At 32.5% G+C, this 16576-nt stretch overlaps 2 protein-coding genes and 1 pseudogene across 3 annotated transcripts; 2 read left to right on the top strand and 1 right to left on the bottom strand.

The window, feature by feature from the left end:
* Positions 1-3903: 3903 nt before the first annotated feature.
* LOC104727197 (classical arabinogalactan protein 7) lies at positions 3904-4888 on the bottom strand. The gene has a single exon (XM_010446231.3). It carries the CDS (start codon positions 4517-4519, stop codon positions 4145-4147), a length of 375 nt encoding a protein of 124 aa, XP_010444533.1. The 5' UTR covers positions 4520-4888; the 3' UTR covers positions 3904-4144.
* A 1985-nt stretch (positions 4889-6873) lies between these two features.
* On the top strand, positions 6874-8763 carry LOC104727196 (uncharacterized; annotated as a pseudogene). Its single transcript, XR_015572390.1, has 6 exons — positions 6874-7206; positions 7394-7497; positions 7586-7627; positions 7828-7972; positions 8285-8386; positions 8530-8763. The product of XR_015572390.1 is annotated as an uncharacterized LOC104727196 (transcript).
* A 3541-nt stretch (positions 8764-12304) lies between these two features.
* On the top strand, positions 12305-13509 carry LOC104727195 (zinc-finger homeodomain protein 1). The gene has a single exon (XM_010446230.3). It carries the CDS (start codon positions 12455-12457, stop codon positions 13310-13312), a length of 858 nt encoding a protein of 285 aa, XP_010444532.1. The 5' UTR covers positions 12305-12454; the 3' UTR covers positions 13313-13509.
* The last annotated feature ends 3067 nt before the right edge of the window (positions 13510-16576 follow it).

Genomic DNA, 16576 nt, shown 5'->3' with positions numbered 1-16576 from the left:
AGAAACTTATTTTTGTTTGTTTGACCATCATTACAAAACTCCAAATATGACGAAAATGATAAAGAAAATTTTATCTACGTTATATGGAGAATGAGAAAATAAAAGGAAAGGAATTATTTATTTTTTGGCAACATGAAATTTTTTCAACTATGACGACAGCAAAAAGATAAATTTCTAATTATAATTAAGTGCTAAAACATGACACTTGTTTGACCGTAAACATATTTATCTTTATGTTCCACGATTTCCATGTTATGGAGTTAAAAGTACAGAACTAATAGAATAAAAAAGTTTGGTAAGGGTAATCAAAATTAGCAATCTTTACGTACGGCATTTTGTGCTAAGATATACATTTGATTAATATTTTTCTTTCAATACTATTTTTCAAATTTATGTACTAGTCCAGGTCACTGGGATTTGCTATATAGTGAATTATTATTCTTATTATTTTTTTTTTCACGCTTATGCTATCTAGTGAATTATAAAATAGGTAACTAAAACTGAAAAAGGTCCGTAATATACATTTTGAGTTCTACCGAAACTGAATAAGCGAGACACGTGAGAGGCACGTCGAAGGATTTGGTTTAGGGTGACATCGTTTTATTTCCACGTGTCATTATCCTTTGTGATCTCATTGCTTACCTAATAATGGCCTAATGAGCGTGTATGTGTCTGATTGAGAACATGCATATTATTTTCTCCAGTTAACCTTTTTTTTTTCCAATTGTTCCTAACAAGCTTTAGAAACTGTAACTAGACGAGGTATAATTAACATTTTCTTAGAACAGTTATATAAAGTTATATAACTAAATCATTGATGAATAATTTATCATTAAAAATTCACATGTGTACTGACAACCAAGTCAGCACTGATTTCTTGTTTGGTTTTTTTGACTTATCTTACACTTTCCGATATTTACTCGTTTTGATAATAATTTTGTCGTCTTAATTGGTGATTTTCATGCATCCTAGCTCTGTCAATCTGTCATATTGCAGTTTTTGATAAACTTGCATCATAGCCATCAGATTTGAGTCCCTGAGTTTGTAACATGGTTTGATATATTATATTTATATGTCCACACATAAGTACAAGACATACCAACCATATTGCTTTCCCGCATAGATATTATATTTTTGTCACACAAACTATACATTTATTATTTTATTTTTGTAAAACTCACACAAATTATATTTATCTGTATATCATTGCGTTATTTCGTAAAATAAATTGACCACATTCTCATCTATGGTGACATCGTTGTAGATAACCAATTCATTTATCATGTCTCGTAGAAGATTTCGTCCATGGTCTTTAATCTGAAATGCTTCATAACTTCATTTTTTTGGTTAAACAATTACTTCCTTTTCTTGATTTTCCACCTTCGTCTTGGATGGCAAATCGTCACTTCGTCATCATCTAGTATATTCTTTACAAGTGTCGTATTCAATATTTAACTGAGAAATAAGTAATTAGTATAAACTTTTCTTTCGACGAGGCAACAACAATCTACTGCAGTAAAAGATACTGAATCTTATTCAATGAAAAGTATTTCATAACGCATAAATAAACAAACGTAGTAGGAATGAAGAGTGATTTAAAAGGGAGTTCGATTATATATATTTCAAAGTACACAACTAGTCAACTACAAAAGAAAATTGGAAAGGACGAGGACAAAGTTATGGGAGTTTTACGGTCTGTAATAGCTTAGAAAACTTAGGAATTGACTAGTTTGGATGTTTTTTGTGAGAAATTTAATGGTATATAATCTTTTGGATGGTGAATAAGGAAAAAAAAAATTATCATTGTGCCATTAAAAATGTAAGGCCAGGTAATCATATTTGTCAGAACTGTTCAAAGTTTGGGAGAGAGAGGGAGGGGGGGGGGGGGGAGGGGAAACTTCCGCGTTCCGCCCATATAATCTATTTGACAACAGACTTATATAAAAGTTGGCTGATTTATTTTGTAGAGTTTGAGAGTTTAGTAGATTTAATTGGCAGACAAAGATGAGTGACGGTAGACTTTGAAAACATCGGTAGATTTTTGGTGGGCAGTAGATATACCATGATTATGATAGAATTATGTATTTCTGATAGATATATTACTACAATGGTGACAAATTTAATTGTCTTTTTCCGAATGGCATGTTTGTTTGACAGATTTATATAGTCATTGTGGGATTCAAAAACTCTAGCGGCAAAGCTTTTGTTGCAAAGAATCCAATGATTGCTTGTTGCAACAAATCATGTTTTTATTATGTGTTTTCCAAGATGGTTTTGTATTAAGCAAATTGGGACACATAAACAATTAAAATGATTCAAAATTCTTCCAAAACCAGTTCAAACCTAAACACATCGAACCCATCATCAGCAAAATATAAGTATTACAAAAGATAAAAAAAACCAACAAATCAAACAAGAGATGCGTTCTTAGATTGATTGATTCATCCTTTGATCGATGAATAACTTCCCTCTTTCTGTTAATTTTCTTATGTCGATCTCAGATCCATTTAAGAGATGTGTCAAATTTTTCTGGTTTTAGAATGAAGCTATTCAAATCTTCTAAAAAAACATCAACTCTGACAAACTCCACCACCGATTACATGCATATTTGGTATAATTTTTCTCTTTGCTCTTATAATCTGAGCAAAATAATTCGTTTATATTTGTGATTTTAATCTTTCTTTTTAATTAAATGATAACATGAAGTAAATAACAAAAAAATAAAAGGTTGATTGTTTATTTTATTTTTAATTATAATAGTATGATTGTAAATAAAAGTTTGACCTAAAACTTCAATGTCTTTTTCAAAATTATATGTGTTGTGCGAATAAAAAGTTTGGTTGAAAGTGTTGTCGTAGTAAATGAATAACTCATTACTAGAAGAATTGATTGAGAAATTAATTCCAAAAATTATTTATTAAAATGTTTATTTTTATATACTTTATAGTCTTTATTTGAAAGTTCATAAAAGGCAAAGTTTGGCCAATAATGTCTAAATGCTTTTGAGTTTTGAAGCCGTAAAAGTGCCTCTGATCGTTTACCAAACAAAAAAGTGCCTCTAATCATTGACCAAACAAAAAATGCCTCTCTAATCAAACAACCGTCTGGTGAACAAAAAAAAAAAGAAAAATCAAATAACAGTTCCTTTTTTTTTGGTTCTTTTGTTCCCTTTTTTGTAAACATTTATTTTAGTTTTTTTCTTTTCATAATCTATTTTTCAAACTAAATTTTTTACCATCAATATTTCAATACAACAATAACAATTAATAGTTTTTATAATGTTGAAAGACCAAACTCGAATGTTGTTACTGTGATTTTATTCATATTTTGGTCGGCATTTGTTTTTTTCATACACAACCTACAGTATTAGTTTCAGTTTCAGTTTGTTCGCTGTTTGTCAAAAAAAAAAAAAAAAAAAAAAAGTTTGTTTGCTAAAAAAAAAGAGTTTCGATTTATGATGTTAGGCCAGCAATAATAGCCCATATAAGGGGAAAGCAAAGGGCTTTAGAGGCCTGGTGGCTGGTGAGTGGGTAACATAAATTAGATATAATTCATTTGGTTTTGTGAGGTTTAAACATTGATACTTTTTTCATGCACACATTTCGTAGTTGCTGACTGCTGAGTAGCTATGTGTTTTGGGAGCTTTGACAAAATTAACTTTATAACAGATCTGAGATCTCGATTTCAGAAAAATATTTATTTAATTGATTTTGGAGTCGTACTCACCCAATAAATAAGATAACACAGTTAAATAAAAAAAGAAAAAGCCAAGAACACATGATTTTTTACACAGTTCTGAATTCTCAAGAAGTAACGACAGTCAGATCTGGAGAAGATGTATACATGAATAAAAGACTCAAAAGAGTGATGAACCATGTGAATTTTTTGTTTGTAAAGACATTATTAATGTAATGATTTTATTAAGCTATTATTACTCTGATTTACATAACATATTCCAACCTCGACAACACCACGAAAAGTTACACGTGTCAACAGCTCATTTAAAGTCGGCCGTAAATAAATTTACGATTCTCCCCCGATCGATCAAAACAAACAATTCAAATAACGAACATCAATCAAATTAACACCGACACTATTGATAATAAAATGGTTTATACGATCATGTAAATAACAATATGTGATCCTAAGCCAAAACGACGGCGTAAACAACTGCGGCAAAAGCGGTACCAACGACGAAAGCTTTGCTGGAGAAAGCAGAGTTAGGTGGAGGAGCGGCAGCGTCGGAAGGGGTCGGGGCTAGATCTCCGGGACTAACTCCGGGACCTTCTGGTGCAGGTGGAGAAGCTGTGGGGACATCAGACGCAGAAGGAGCAGTGGACGGAGGAGTAGTGGTGGGGGCAGGGGTTGCGGCAGGTGGAGGAGTTGTAGCCGGAGAGGGAGTTGCTGCCGGTGGTGGAGAAGTGACGGTGGTTGTGGGAGTAGGAGCTGGAGCTTGAGCTAAGCATGAGGTAGCGAAGAGAGCAACGATGAAGAAAGCTTCGATGATCTTCGAATTCATCTTTTTCTTCTCTCTTAAGATCGTTTCTCTCTGTGCTTTGTGATTAGGGGAGGGAGAAGATAGGGAGAGTGAAGCAGAGTGGTTAAGGTGAGGAATGACGATGGAGGAGCTATATATAGACTTAGCGAGAGGTTTAGAACAATAATAAGTATCTTGTGGAATAGGAAAATAATTATGCGGAAATTATTGGTATCATGATTAGTATCTGCTATCTAGTGTACTAGTATGTCTTAAAATAAGAGGGCATTGTCGATTTGTATTTGGATAAGAGTTTTAAAGAGTTTAGATACATGTGAAATCTGTTTTTATTACATCAATATTTTGTTTAACTTTGTTAAAGTTTATTATTATTAGTTTGTGATTTGTAAAAAATCATTTAAAATCTTAACAAATTTGGGTTATTGGATTCAGACTTTTGTAATGTCAATAAATTTTTTGTGTTATTCAATTAAAACAAAAGAATCTAGGATTGTTAATGAATTCATATATTATGTTATTGGTTCATAATTTTATATACTTTTTCATAAAATAAAGTCATAAAAAGTATCAAAAATTAAAATACATATATTGTTTGGAGTACTTTGCAAAATTTTATAAAACTAATCAATAAAACTATATAATACTCTTTAGCAATCTTTTAAAATCTTTCATTTATCCATTTTGATGATTTTGTTAAAATCCTCACAAAAATTTATAAATTAAAATCCAATAACACCTCCTAAAAAAATAACATGATGCTAGTGAAAAACAGCAAAAATGTTGGTGTAGAAATTAGCAAAAGATATTTGATCAGTAGTTTGTTAAGGAATTGTAATTTTATTGTGGAAATTAAAAAGAGAATACGTTTTCAAAATTTAAAAATAGATAAACCTATCATTCGTCAGCATATAATGTAGTTGCACTATGTAATGCAGTTTCGTAGGACTAACATTGGATGATTCTATCGTATATCTTAAAAAAAAAAAGTAAAATACTGGCGTGAAAACGCATACTGTATATAGGAACATGGGGAAATAAATGTTGATTCCAAACTCGTCTCCAATGGATTAAGATAGACTGGACAAACCGTTGGTTTACCTCGGTTAAATTGAAAGAAACACCAAATCATATCATGTTTGTCAATAATTGGACAGAGAAAGAAACATATACAACTATGCATTGAAGAAATATCATGTTTGTCTACTCGATCCACCCACCGGTAATATAGTTTTTTTAATGACATACTACTAATGATCTATACGAACCTTAATTACAAAAATACAGATCTATCAAACAAAGGACGATGTCGTTATTATCGTATATCCTTATCCCATGTGCGTAGCAGATCATCGGGATTATTTTTGATTACTGATAAAAGGATATGGTTGTAATTGTGTGCTTGTTTGTTACCGTCGAATATTGCTGTTTTTGTCTTAATCATTTTCTTTTGTCGACTTAAATACAATCTCCGACTCTTTCTTGTTTTTATTGCTCGTAAACAAGAGTTGGAGATAGCTGTCAGAGAAATTTAAAATAGTTGAATAAAAAAAAAAACAATTACTATTATGACAAATAAAACGGGCATATAATATTATGATACACATAACTGGAGAAGACAGTTGATAGCCTGTAAAGGTTCTTTTACAGTGAATCGAGAACGTTCGTATTTTATTTTCAATAAATTTAAATGTAATGAATTATATAGTATATAGTTGGCAATTTTATGAAGGCCATATGATGCGAAACCTAACCGACGATTATACATTATACCTACAACTCGTGTATAATGAATTCAATCCCCTACCCTGATTAATCCCTAACCAAAGTCTTGACAATATTAAAGATATTTTACATCCAACTTTATTTTCATTAATTAAGTATTGATTAAAATGAACTGAATTATAGTACTGTAGTTGGCAATTTTATGAGGCCATATCCATATGATGTGAAACCTTACCGACGATTATACATTATACCTACAATTTATGTGTAATGAATCCCTCTAACCAAAGTCTTGACAATATTTAAAGATATTTTACATCCAACTTTATTTTCATTAATTTGAACACCAGTTCAAAAAGCTTGGGTGAGAAGATCATTACAGCTCTTTCCAGATAATAACGACAAGTTCTTTAATTATGCACTCTTAACTTGCTTTGTTACTCTCTAATAATCTCATCTTGCAACTAATTATTTTGCACCAAAGAAATTATATAGACAAATACTACGCCGGGCCGATTCAATCACATGATTTCAAAGGGGCTCTTATTTCCGGGCTGATGGGCTTATGGGCCTTACTAACACAAAGTTAGGAAGGAGAAGAAAAAAAGTTACAACAAACTCTTTAATATGTTCGGAGACAAGGATAAGTCGAAACCTCACGAAGAGAGGTTAGCGCTTGTCCGATGTTAAGACACTCTAGTTCTTGTTTCCAAACAGCCGGTGGACTCCGACCGGGATTACGGTTAAAGATAACGGCGATGACGCCGGTAAGTCACCGGGAACCGAAGAACCCTAGAATCCTATGTCTCCACGGGTTCAGAACCAGCAGTCGGATTCTCCGCGCGATTATTACAGATAAATGGCCGGGCACGATTCTCCGAGATCTCGATCTTGATTTCCTTGACGCTCCTTTTCCGGCCACCGGGAAATCAGACGTCGAGCGTCTCTTTGACCCGCCGTACTATGAGTGGTACCAGGCTAACAAGGTCCGTTGCAACAAAACCTTAACTTCAATTTTGGTCATTGATAATACTATTGAGTAAAAAAGGTTGGTTTTTTTTTTTGCGAGTAGATTTTTTTTTACTTAGATTGAATTCTTAAAATTCCAGTAGAGAAGCAGAGAGATTGGTTTAATTTGGGTGAGTGAGTGACTCAAGTGTGTTTGTAATGTAGGAGTTTAAGGAATACAAGGAATTTTGAAGGGTGTTTGGGCTTATATAGAGGACTACTACATGATAAAGAATGGACCTTTTGATGGTCTTCTTGGTTTTTCTCAGGTTTGTTTGATTTGATAAATATATGATGAGCAGGATCGTGGACCGTTGATTCTTGATTCATCGTGTTGTTATGTTCAATTTCTTGTAGGGAGCTTTTCTAACAGCGGCTATGCCCGGAATGCAGGAACAGGTACGTAACCAATCAGAATCCAGGTTCTGATGAGATTAAATCTTCATATGTGCTTTTAAAGAATGCAACACCTGTATTTATTCAACATTATTCTATCGTTTTGTTTTGTTTTGATGTTGAAACTGTTTTTGTAGGGAACGTTGAGATTGAATCTGAAATATGATATGACTAAGTGTTACATGTTGTCAACTGGTTTGTAGGGAACGGCTCTAACTAAAGTGCCAAAAGTCAAGTTTTTAGTGATAATATCCGGAGCAAAAATTCCAGGGTTGATCTTTGGGGAGCCTAAAACTGCTGTTAATGCATTCTCATCTCCAGTTCGTTGCCCTTCACTCCACTTCATTGGTAAACCTTAACAACGTCTCTTCACATGTTCTTGACTCGATTTTTCTGGTTATTTTGTAATATACACTGATCAATGCCAATCTATTTGTCTAGTTTTTTTTTAAGCTTACATTAACAGTGTGGCTTTAATGTAGCCAAGATTGGCATGGGAAGGTTTAGATATAATCTAATATGTGTAGTACTACATGTTACCTTGCCTTTAAAGCTTCTCTGCTACAACATTTTGATTCAAGGACCATATATTAGACTGGAGATATCTATCTTGTCTGTATTGATTTTGGAAACTTCATTCTGTTATCTGTTTTTTTGCAGGTGAGAGGGATTTCCTGAAGACGGCAGGTGAAGCTCTTATAGAATCATTTGTAGAGCCAGTGGTGATCCGTCATTCAAGTGCACACACTATACCGAAACTTGGTTAGTAAGAATAAGAAGCTGATCATTGTTCACCTCTTGTAACGTTTTTTAGCTCTGTTTTTGACAGAAGAGGAATGGGAAACGTACAATGGAAGTATATAAAAGATCTGTCTCTTATGTGCTTAGATATTTGTCTTGTGCAGATACTAAAGCTGAGGAGACGGTGTTGAGCTTCTTCCAGAGGATTAGGCAGATACTTTCTGATGAATCAGGTCATGTAAGAAGCTTGATGTGATAGAGAGCTACTTGAATCGGTTCCTTTTAGACTAGAAAAAGATCTTGAAATTGTAGATTTGTGCGATGTGATTATTCATCTGGATTTGTCTGTCCGAATAAACGTAAATGATTAAGTTTTCTAATCTTTTTTATTTTCTTTACTCTTTGTTTTTTCGGGTTATAGAAAAATGATGGGTGTACAGTACAGTATATATCTAACGAAAAACAAATGATGGGAGGAAAAACAAAAAAAGAATGGAGGTGCACTAAAGAAGATGAGTTAAATTATTGTCCTTTTGAGATATAGTAGAATTTATGGTCAAATGGATTCTCATGATAATCTACGAGTTCCACTTGTAACAAAAGTTTTACTTCTTTTTCAATCTACCCCTTATACCCTATTAACTTAGCCTTGTCGGTTGCTTTTTAGTCTTTTATTTGCTTGTTTTTCATTTATTTTAAAACTTTATTTTTCTTCTTGTATGAACATATCGAATTACAAATCCTATGATTACCCATATTTCAAAAATATAGTTTAGGCTATATATATAATAAACAGTAGACGTCGACATGGGTTGTGAAACATCAGACTTATATATATACATACAATCATAACTATTCTCACGCTTGCACAGCTTTTGACTGTTTAGTACTAACAAGTCATTATCATTATGTATAATCTAATTTCAGAAATTTGCTTATATCTTGAATTATTATAGTTTGTTTGGTTTAATTAGCCACTTTTTTGTTTTGTGTACGTATATTTTCCCTATCCTCAACACATAAACAATCCGCGATTTATTTATAGCATATGATGTTGTGATGACTATATATGCACATGAACATCATACATATATATATGCGACAAATATCAACGAGCCTATCGTTAACTTAGCAAATTTATTAGCTCACTAATTCTGCCCGGTATAAAAATACTGTTGAATAGTTTTTCACTCTTATGCTTTCAAATTAAATTATCTTTTCAGATTTAAAAAAATTCTCAAGACGAAATCATATATTTTTCATTTCGTGAATTTGATCATGGATGGGGTTATATTGTTGTTATAAGAAATGTGAAATTTAGAAACGAATAAATAAATGAACGGAGACAAATCCTCTGAATGTCTCCACGAAGGAAAGCGGTTTCCCGCCAGCTGACAAGTACACGTCAGCACGTCATCTCAAACGTCTTTCAGTATCCATTATGTAATTGTAAACAATACATTTGCTTCACTCATCTGCATCATATGTTAAGTCGGTGTTTCGTATTTTTCAACTTTTCAATTTCTCCGTAACAAATAACTTTACTTTTTTTTCGTGTCAAATGTGTTAATTTTTTTGTTTGGTTTAACTGTCAATTGAGTTAGTAGTATTTTTTTATTTTATTCACTCTTATAATAAGTTAATCTTTGCTTTGAAATTTGAGCCCTAGAAAACATTCGCATTTATTATAGATGCGACACAAATGTTAACTTTTACTAGTAGGAGTTTTACTATTCTGAGCGAACACGGTCAGCTGTGTATTATTTTAAAAGCTTAATTTTAAATCACCACAATTTGTTCATCTGTTGTTGAATTACGTATTATTTAAAAAACTTCCAACATTTTTTATTGTTCAATTGAGATTGGATCAAATACTTGTAATGAGTGCGAATGTTGGTTGGTTTTTGTATACTATTTCCTTGACGACAATATTTACTGCAGTCAGCAGTGACGTCGTTATAGTCTTTTGATAAATAAAACTACGTCCATAAAAATTTCCAGATGTTTTACAATTAACTTACGTTAATAATTCATCATGCAATTTCGTGTTGACCAAGACAAATGGTGACCCTTACTCTAAATCAATGAAAGACTAGCTAGTCATTAAATATAACTTCTATGAATATTACTATTAGTGTTGGTAAGCTATGAATTAACAGCATAGACCGAGAAACGATAAATCAGTCGCCGTAGATCTAACGTCAGCACAAGTTAATCGGACGGATATGGGCTGACAAATGATAATCTCATACGTTTCTACAACTTATCTACATGTATTTATTGAAAAAAGTGTATTAAACTCGTTTTATTTGATGACACAAAATAAAACAGTTTTTTTTTTTATATAATTCTGAAAAGTTGACAAAAAAATTCAGACCTTGAAATTATTAAGGGCATTACTGATTTTGATGTGATTAGACTGCCCATCACTTTATTGCAGAAAATATTAATGCATATATTTATGCTATTGGCATATGGACAAAAATAATTATCGCGTTTTATTTTGATTCTATCCTCCTTTTTTTAGTTTCCCAAAAAGTTATCTCTAATACTATCCCCCTCTCTTTATTTTTAAAATCCTACACTAATAAACTTTTTGTATTGCATGTCCAAAAATAAACAAAAAAGCTTATTTAATTTTCATTTTTCAAAACTCGTAAAATAACGTCACCACTGTTTGTACGACGAGAGCCCTAGAAGAAGTAAACCTCAATAAGATAAAAATGTTTAATTTATACTACAACCATTTTAATCCCTAGATTACAAAATTTTATTTTTTGAGTGTGCCAAATTATTTTATAAAATGTTAGTTATATATGTCGTTAAATTTTTCTATAATTAATCATCTTTAGAAGTTTAGGTAATAGTTAACCAATAAAATTAATCAGTAGAGTAGAACATTATTTCAAAATCAGATCATTTTTTTTTCTAGATTGTAAACATATGATTAATAGAGATATATGATGAATAGTTGACGACAACAAATCATGGTTAGAGCGGTCCAACCTCCTCTTTTAAAAATCTCCGCCTAGCATGGATTACGCCCCGTAAAATCGCTAGGTCTACCCTTTCTACCTCGATTAATGACTAATTCCCGCCTAACATCGATTATCCGATTATACTGTCTAATCCGATGAATTCCCGCATAATTTTGTATATACCGATTATTTTTGGAGCCAAGTATAAATCAAATATATATATTTTTATTATTTAGACATTTAAATTAAGAGTTTATGATGTTTTACAATAACTAATGTAAAAACTTTTAATTAAATTCATAATTTTTTTCTTATATTTACATTTTTATGTTTTTACCGTAATTTTAAAGACAATACTATAGCTTTATGTTTTATTTGATATTTTTCTTTTCACATAAACATAATTATACATATATTTAGTACTATATATTTTTAATTTATTAATAATTTAATAAAATAACCCAAAAACTAGTCCCCGATTAATCCCCATTTAATCTCCGATTTTCTCGCTAGGCACTAGGCCCATCCCGACCGCCTAGCAATTTCTAAAATAGGTCCAACCAAACTGAATAAGATAACACCTTCTGATTAATAAGTAAGTAAATTAATGGCTCTTCTACTATATTAAAAGTTTTTTTTTGTCAACTATTGGGCCACAATTGGTCGGTCCATTAGCCAAATCCCTACATTCGTAGGGAACGAAAGTCGATCCCGGGTGTGATGGTGCCTTGTATGTTAAGAACTTTGGAGTGGCTACTCCACTAAGGTTATTTCACACTATATTAAAAGTTTTAAAATTAGAAAGAAAGAAAAAATGTAAGTAAAAGATAAAAAAAGCGTTACAAAGTGTGGTTGAGGACAGATTATATTAGATTCCGATTTCCAATAAACAAAACAAGAATGTAAATAACAAAAAAATATATATATATATATATATATATATAACACTTTTCTCAAAATCCCAAATCTAAAAGAGAGAGACTGAGAGTGAGAGAGATAAAAGAGAGAAAAGATAATCTCTTTAATGTCCACATTCTCTCTCTCTTCTTCTTCACATTCTTGAGAGAACCTCTTCTCTCCCCCAAAAAACGACGTAGTTTCACATTCTTTAATGGAGTTTGAAGATAACACCAACAACAACAACGAGGAGGAGCAAGAAGAGGATATGAATCTTCACGAGGAAGAAGAAGAGGACGACGCCGTTTACGACTCTCCTCCTCTCTCTCGTGGTGTCGTCAAAGCCTCGACAGAAAGTCATGAAACCACCGGAACAACCTCCACAGGCGGCGGAGGAGGATTCATGGTTGTTCACGGAGGAGGAGGAGGAAGCAGGTTTAGGTTCCGTGAGTGCCTCAAGAACCAAGCGGTGAACATTGGAGGACACGCGGTGGATGGTTGTGGCGAGTTTATGCCAGCTGGAATCGAAGGTACCATCGACGCGCTGAAATGCGCCGCTTGTGGCTGTCACCGTAACTTCCACCGCAAGGAATTACCTTACTTACACCACGCGCCGCCGCAGCAGCATCAGCCTCCTCCTCCACCGCCTGGTTTTTACCGTCTTCCAGCTCCGGTGAGTTACCGGCCACCACCGTCACAAGCTCCTCCACTTCAGCTCGCTCTTCCTCCTCCACAAAGAGAAAGATCAGAAGATCCAATGGAGACTTCTTCTGCTGAAGCAGGAGGAGGAGGGGTTAGGAAGAGGTTTAGGACTAAGTTCACGGCGGAGCAAAAGGAGAGGATGTTAGCTTTAGCTGAGAGGATTGGGTGGAGAATTCAGAGACAAGACGATGAAGTGATTCAGAGATTTTGTCAAGAGACTGGTGTTCCGAGACAAGTTCTTAAGGTTTGGTTACATAACAACAAACACACTCTTGGTAAGTCGCCTCCACCACTTCTTCATCATCCTCAGCCTCTTCCTCCTACTACTGCTCCACAGTCTTCGTATCATCATGAACAAGACCAACCATGAATCTTGAATTTCTTTGATCACTAGGGTTTTAATTTAGCTTTAATTATTTTACTTAATGAGAAATTTGAGAGGGTTTTTTTAATGTTTAATTTATGTACCCATTTTCGTCTTTGATGATGATGTTGATGTTGATGATGATCCTTTCTGGTTAATTACGTTTTTTGCATTATTAATTAAGTCTGAATCTCTTAGCAAAACACCTTTGATTGGTCTAGCTATAAATCACTGACACCCTTAATTAGTAGCATCACATGTGTCAGTGTTTGAATTTATCATGTTTTGTGTATGAATTTATATGAACTTGATCGTGCAAATGTACATGTGTATTTTTTGTATGCGTTATTATATGTCTTCATCATTAGCATATGGTTCATTTTTTTTTTTGTGTCTGAATCTTTTAATGCTCCCAAGGCTACTCACTTGTTGACATTGTTTCTTAAGTTCTTCTTGTTTTAGAGTTTTATTAAGTTAGCTTGACCATATATATATATATCATTTCCATATAGATCTGATAGTGTTCTTGTTTCTAATTAAGTTGGTGTTTGAGTGTTTTGTATTATATGTTCTTGATTTTTTTTTACTCACACATATAAACTATAAATATATGATATAAATGGCTACGGTTATTGTTATTATTATATGTTTTATGGGTTAATATAGAAACTTTTCATTTAATTGACCAATGAGTGTAGGACTCAAATGTGGATCGGTCGGAATCTCCTTGGGATGGAGATCTCTGCCCTAAAATTTTTATTTCAATTGCTTAGTATGTAGTTATTATATAATCTTTCCATTTCAAAATATATGATTTTTTAACTAAAACATGCAGATTAAAAAGTTTTTCAATCAATCATAAACAATACTGCATAATATAAAATACTAAACTGATTTAAAAGTTGTATAGAAAATTCAAAACATCTTATATTATGAAATAAAAAATTTCTCTAAAACATCTTATATTTTGAAAAGATGGGAATACATGTGTGTGATTCCTCAATCACCAATGAGTATGTATATAATTATTCGCTTTTAAAAAAAATTATTTTGTACTCTTGGAAATGAAGAAGGTGAAATAACGTTAGCTAGCTGCTGCAACAGTATTCTGATTCCTGGGAATTAATTCTTATTTAGAGAAAAAAAAAGACAAACAAAAAAAAACTCAAAACATGTCGATGCATCCAAAGCTTCTTCCTCTTTATGTCATTTTTTTTATTATATGCATGTATATATGCATATCTTTTTATATAGTAATTGTTCTTTGAAGATCTGGGGAAGAAGGAAACATGTGGGCTCTTTGGAAGCAAGAAGGAGAAGAGAGAAAAACATATGGGCACACATACATTACTGCATTAATGATGTTCTTCTTCCAAATCCCTAGACTAATTTCACCTGGAACTAATTTTGTTTATTCTTCTTAAGTTCAATTACAGTACTTCACATTTTTTTGGCTATAACTTTCCAATACTACTAATGGGAGTTAATTAGCCTTCAGTGTTATCTAACAAAAACCATTTACATAATCAAATCAATTAGTAGTAATAATATCACTTTGAACAAGTTAATAATAATAAAAATGGTTCAAGCTATATATATTAATTTATTGAAGTGGGTTTGTGAAAAACTCATTGAGTACTGAAGTATGTACATATATCTCTATCTTCCATATACCTGAGACCAACAAAAAATATTGAATTCAGATGAGAAATTAGGGTTTTGGAGTGATGATGAAATGAAAAATGCAGAGGAAAGAGGGAACCAAAATGATTGTAAAAGGAAAGAAGAGGCAGATAAGATTCGAGTCCCCATCTCACGGCCATTTCCATATTTAGCTTTTCATGTCTCAACCTCTCCATTTTCTCTCTCTACGAGACAGTGTAATAAAATTCGAAAGAGAGAGAAAGAGAGACAAATATACACACAAATGAAGAGACTTGAGAGAGATGCTTTTGCTTGATAAGGCAATCTCTACGTCTTCTTGTCTAAGCTAAAGCTGCACACTCCAAGAGTGAAGATGACTTTGTGTGGTCCTCTTTCAATTCTCTCTCTCTTTTTTTTTTTGTTTTTGTGTCCAAATTTTTGTTTTCACATATTTCAAATGTGTCTACGTCAATTAGCTATAGAATTCATGACTCGGGTCGAGTTTGAAATTTGATCAGCACATGTGTTTGAAATAATGATTAACGTTGGTAAAATAAATATACCGTTTACATTATGTGATTTTGAACTTTAAAAGTGGTGTGGACCAAATTCCCGGTTACTTCAAAAACAAAACACATGCATAACTAATAATTATAAGCTCAATCGAAGAGTGTTTGATTAGTTCTATAAACACCAAAATTTCAGTTATCTTTTACTTGAATAAATTTTTTAATTTTACTTAAACTTCCACAAAACTTAATTTTGGTAGCTAGAGGAGTTCTCCGTTTCTTCTTCACAAATGAATTATAAAAAATCTAACGACGGGGACATGTATAGAATAATTATAATTTATATTACATGATTGAAAGATTTATTCAAAGGTGAAAAATGTTTACTCTGCTAGCTGATGCAGTAATGAATAATGATATATGTTCGTACCATACGTTGGAGTCTGGATATGTAATAAATGTTCATAGAAAGTAATGAAATGCAGTTAAGCAAATAAAATTTAGGTTTTTTTAAAAATGTGTGGTACAATTAAATTATTGATGTATAAAAATGATTTATTTAAACATGATTTTAAATATTTACTGTGGTCCTCTTAATGGAATCTTTCAGTCAATACGCAGAAACCCATCGGACAACGACCCATCAATGTGTATATTGCGTACCATACACATATATACATGCGTGTATGATATATACGCATATATCATCATCAGACCATCATCATCATTATCATTCTCACAGTGTTTTTACTGTGGGATAGTTACTGTCCTTATGCTTCATTTAGGGAATCTAAATGTGACCCACAAGCAGGGTTTATTACCACCCTTTCAAGCTAAGTTTCGAAACAAGTAATACTATTATTATATAAAAAGAGTAAAAAGTTCAAGTTTGATTGCGTAAAATATTGGACCAGCTAGGGTTAGGGTTTATTTTTCTTTAAACTATAGTCTATATGATACTGGTATACTATTAGCTTTCATAAACATTGCCCTAATTTGGGAAACTGATGATGATTCACGTGCAATGAATAATATTTCTCTCTTTTCCCCTTGTATTGTGGTTGTGTCACTGATTTTTGTGTAGTTAATTTTAGTCATTTAGTACCATAATTCAAAT

Source organism: Camelina sativa, chromosome 11, assembly GCF_030686135.1.
Source record: "Camelina sativa cultivar CO46 ecotype springtype chromosome 11, ASM3068613v1".
Lineage (NCBI taxonomy): Eukaryota > Viridiplantae > Streptophyta > Magnoliopsida > Brassicales > Brassicaceae > Camelina > Camelina sativa.
Note: the sequence above shows the minus strand (reverse complement) of the source record. Positions and strands in the feature narration are given on the sequence as shown.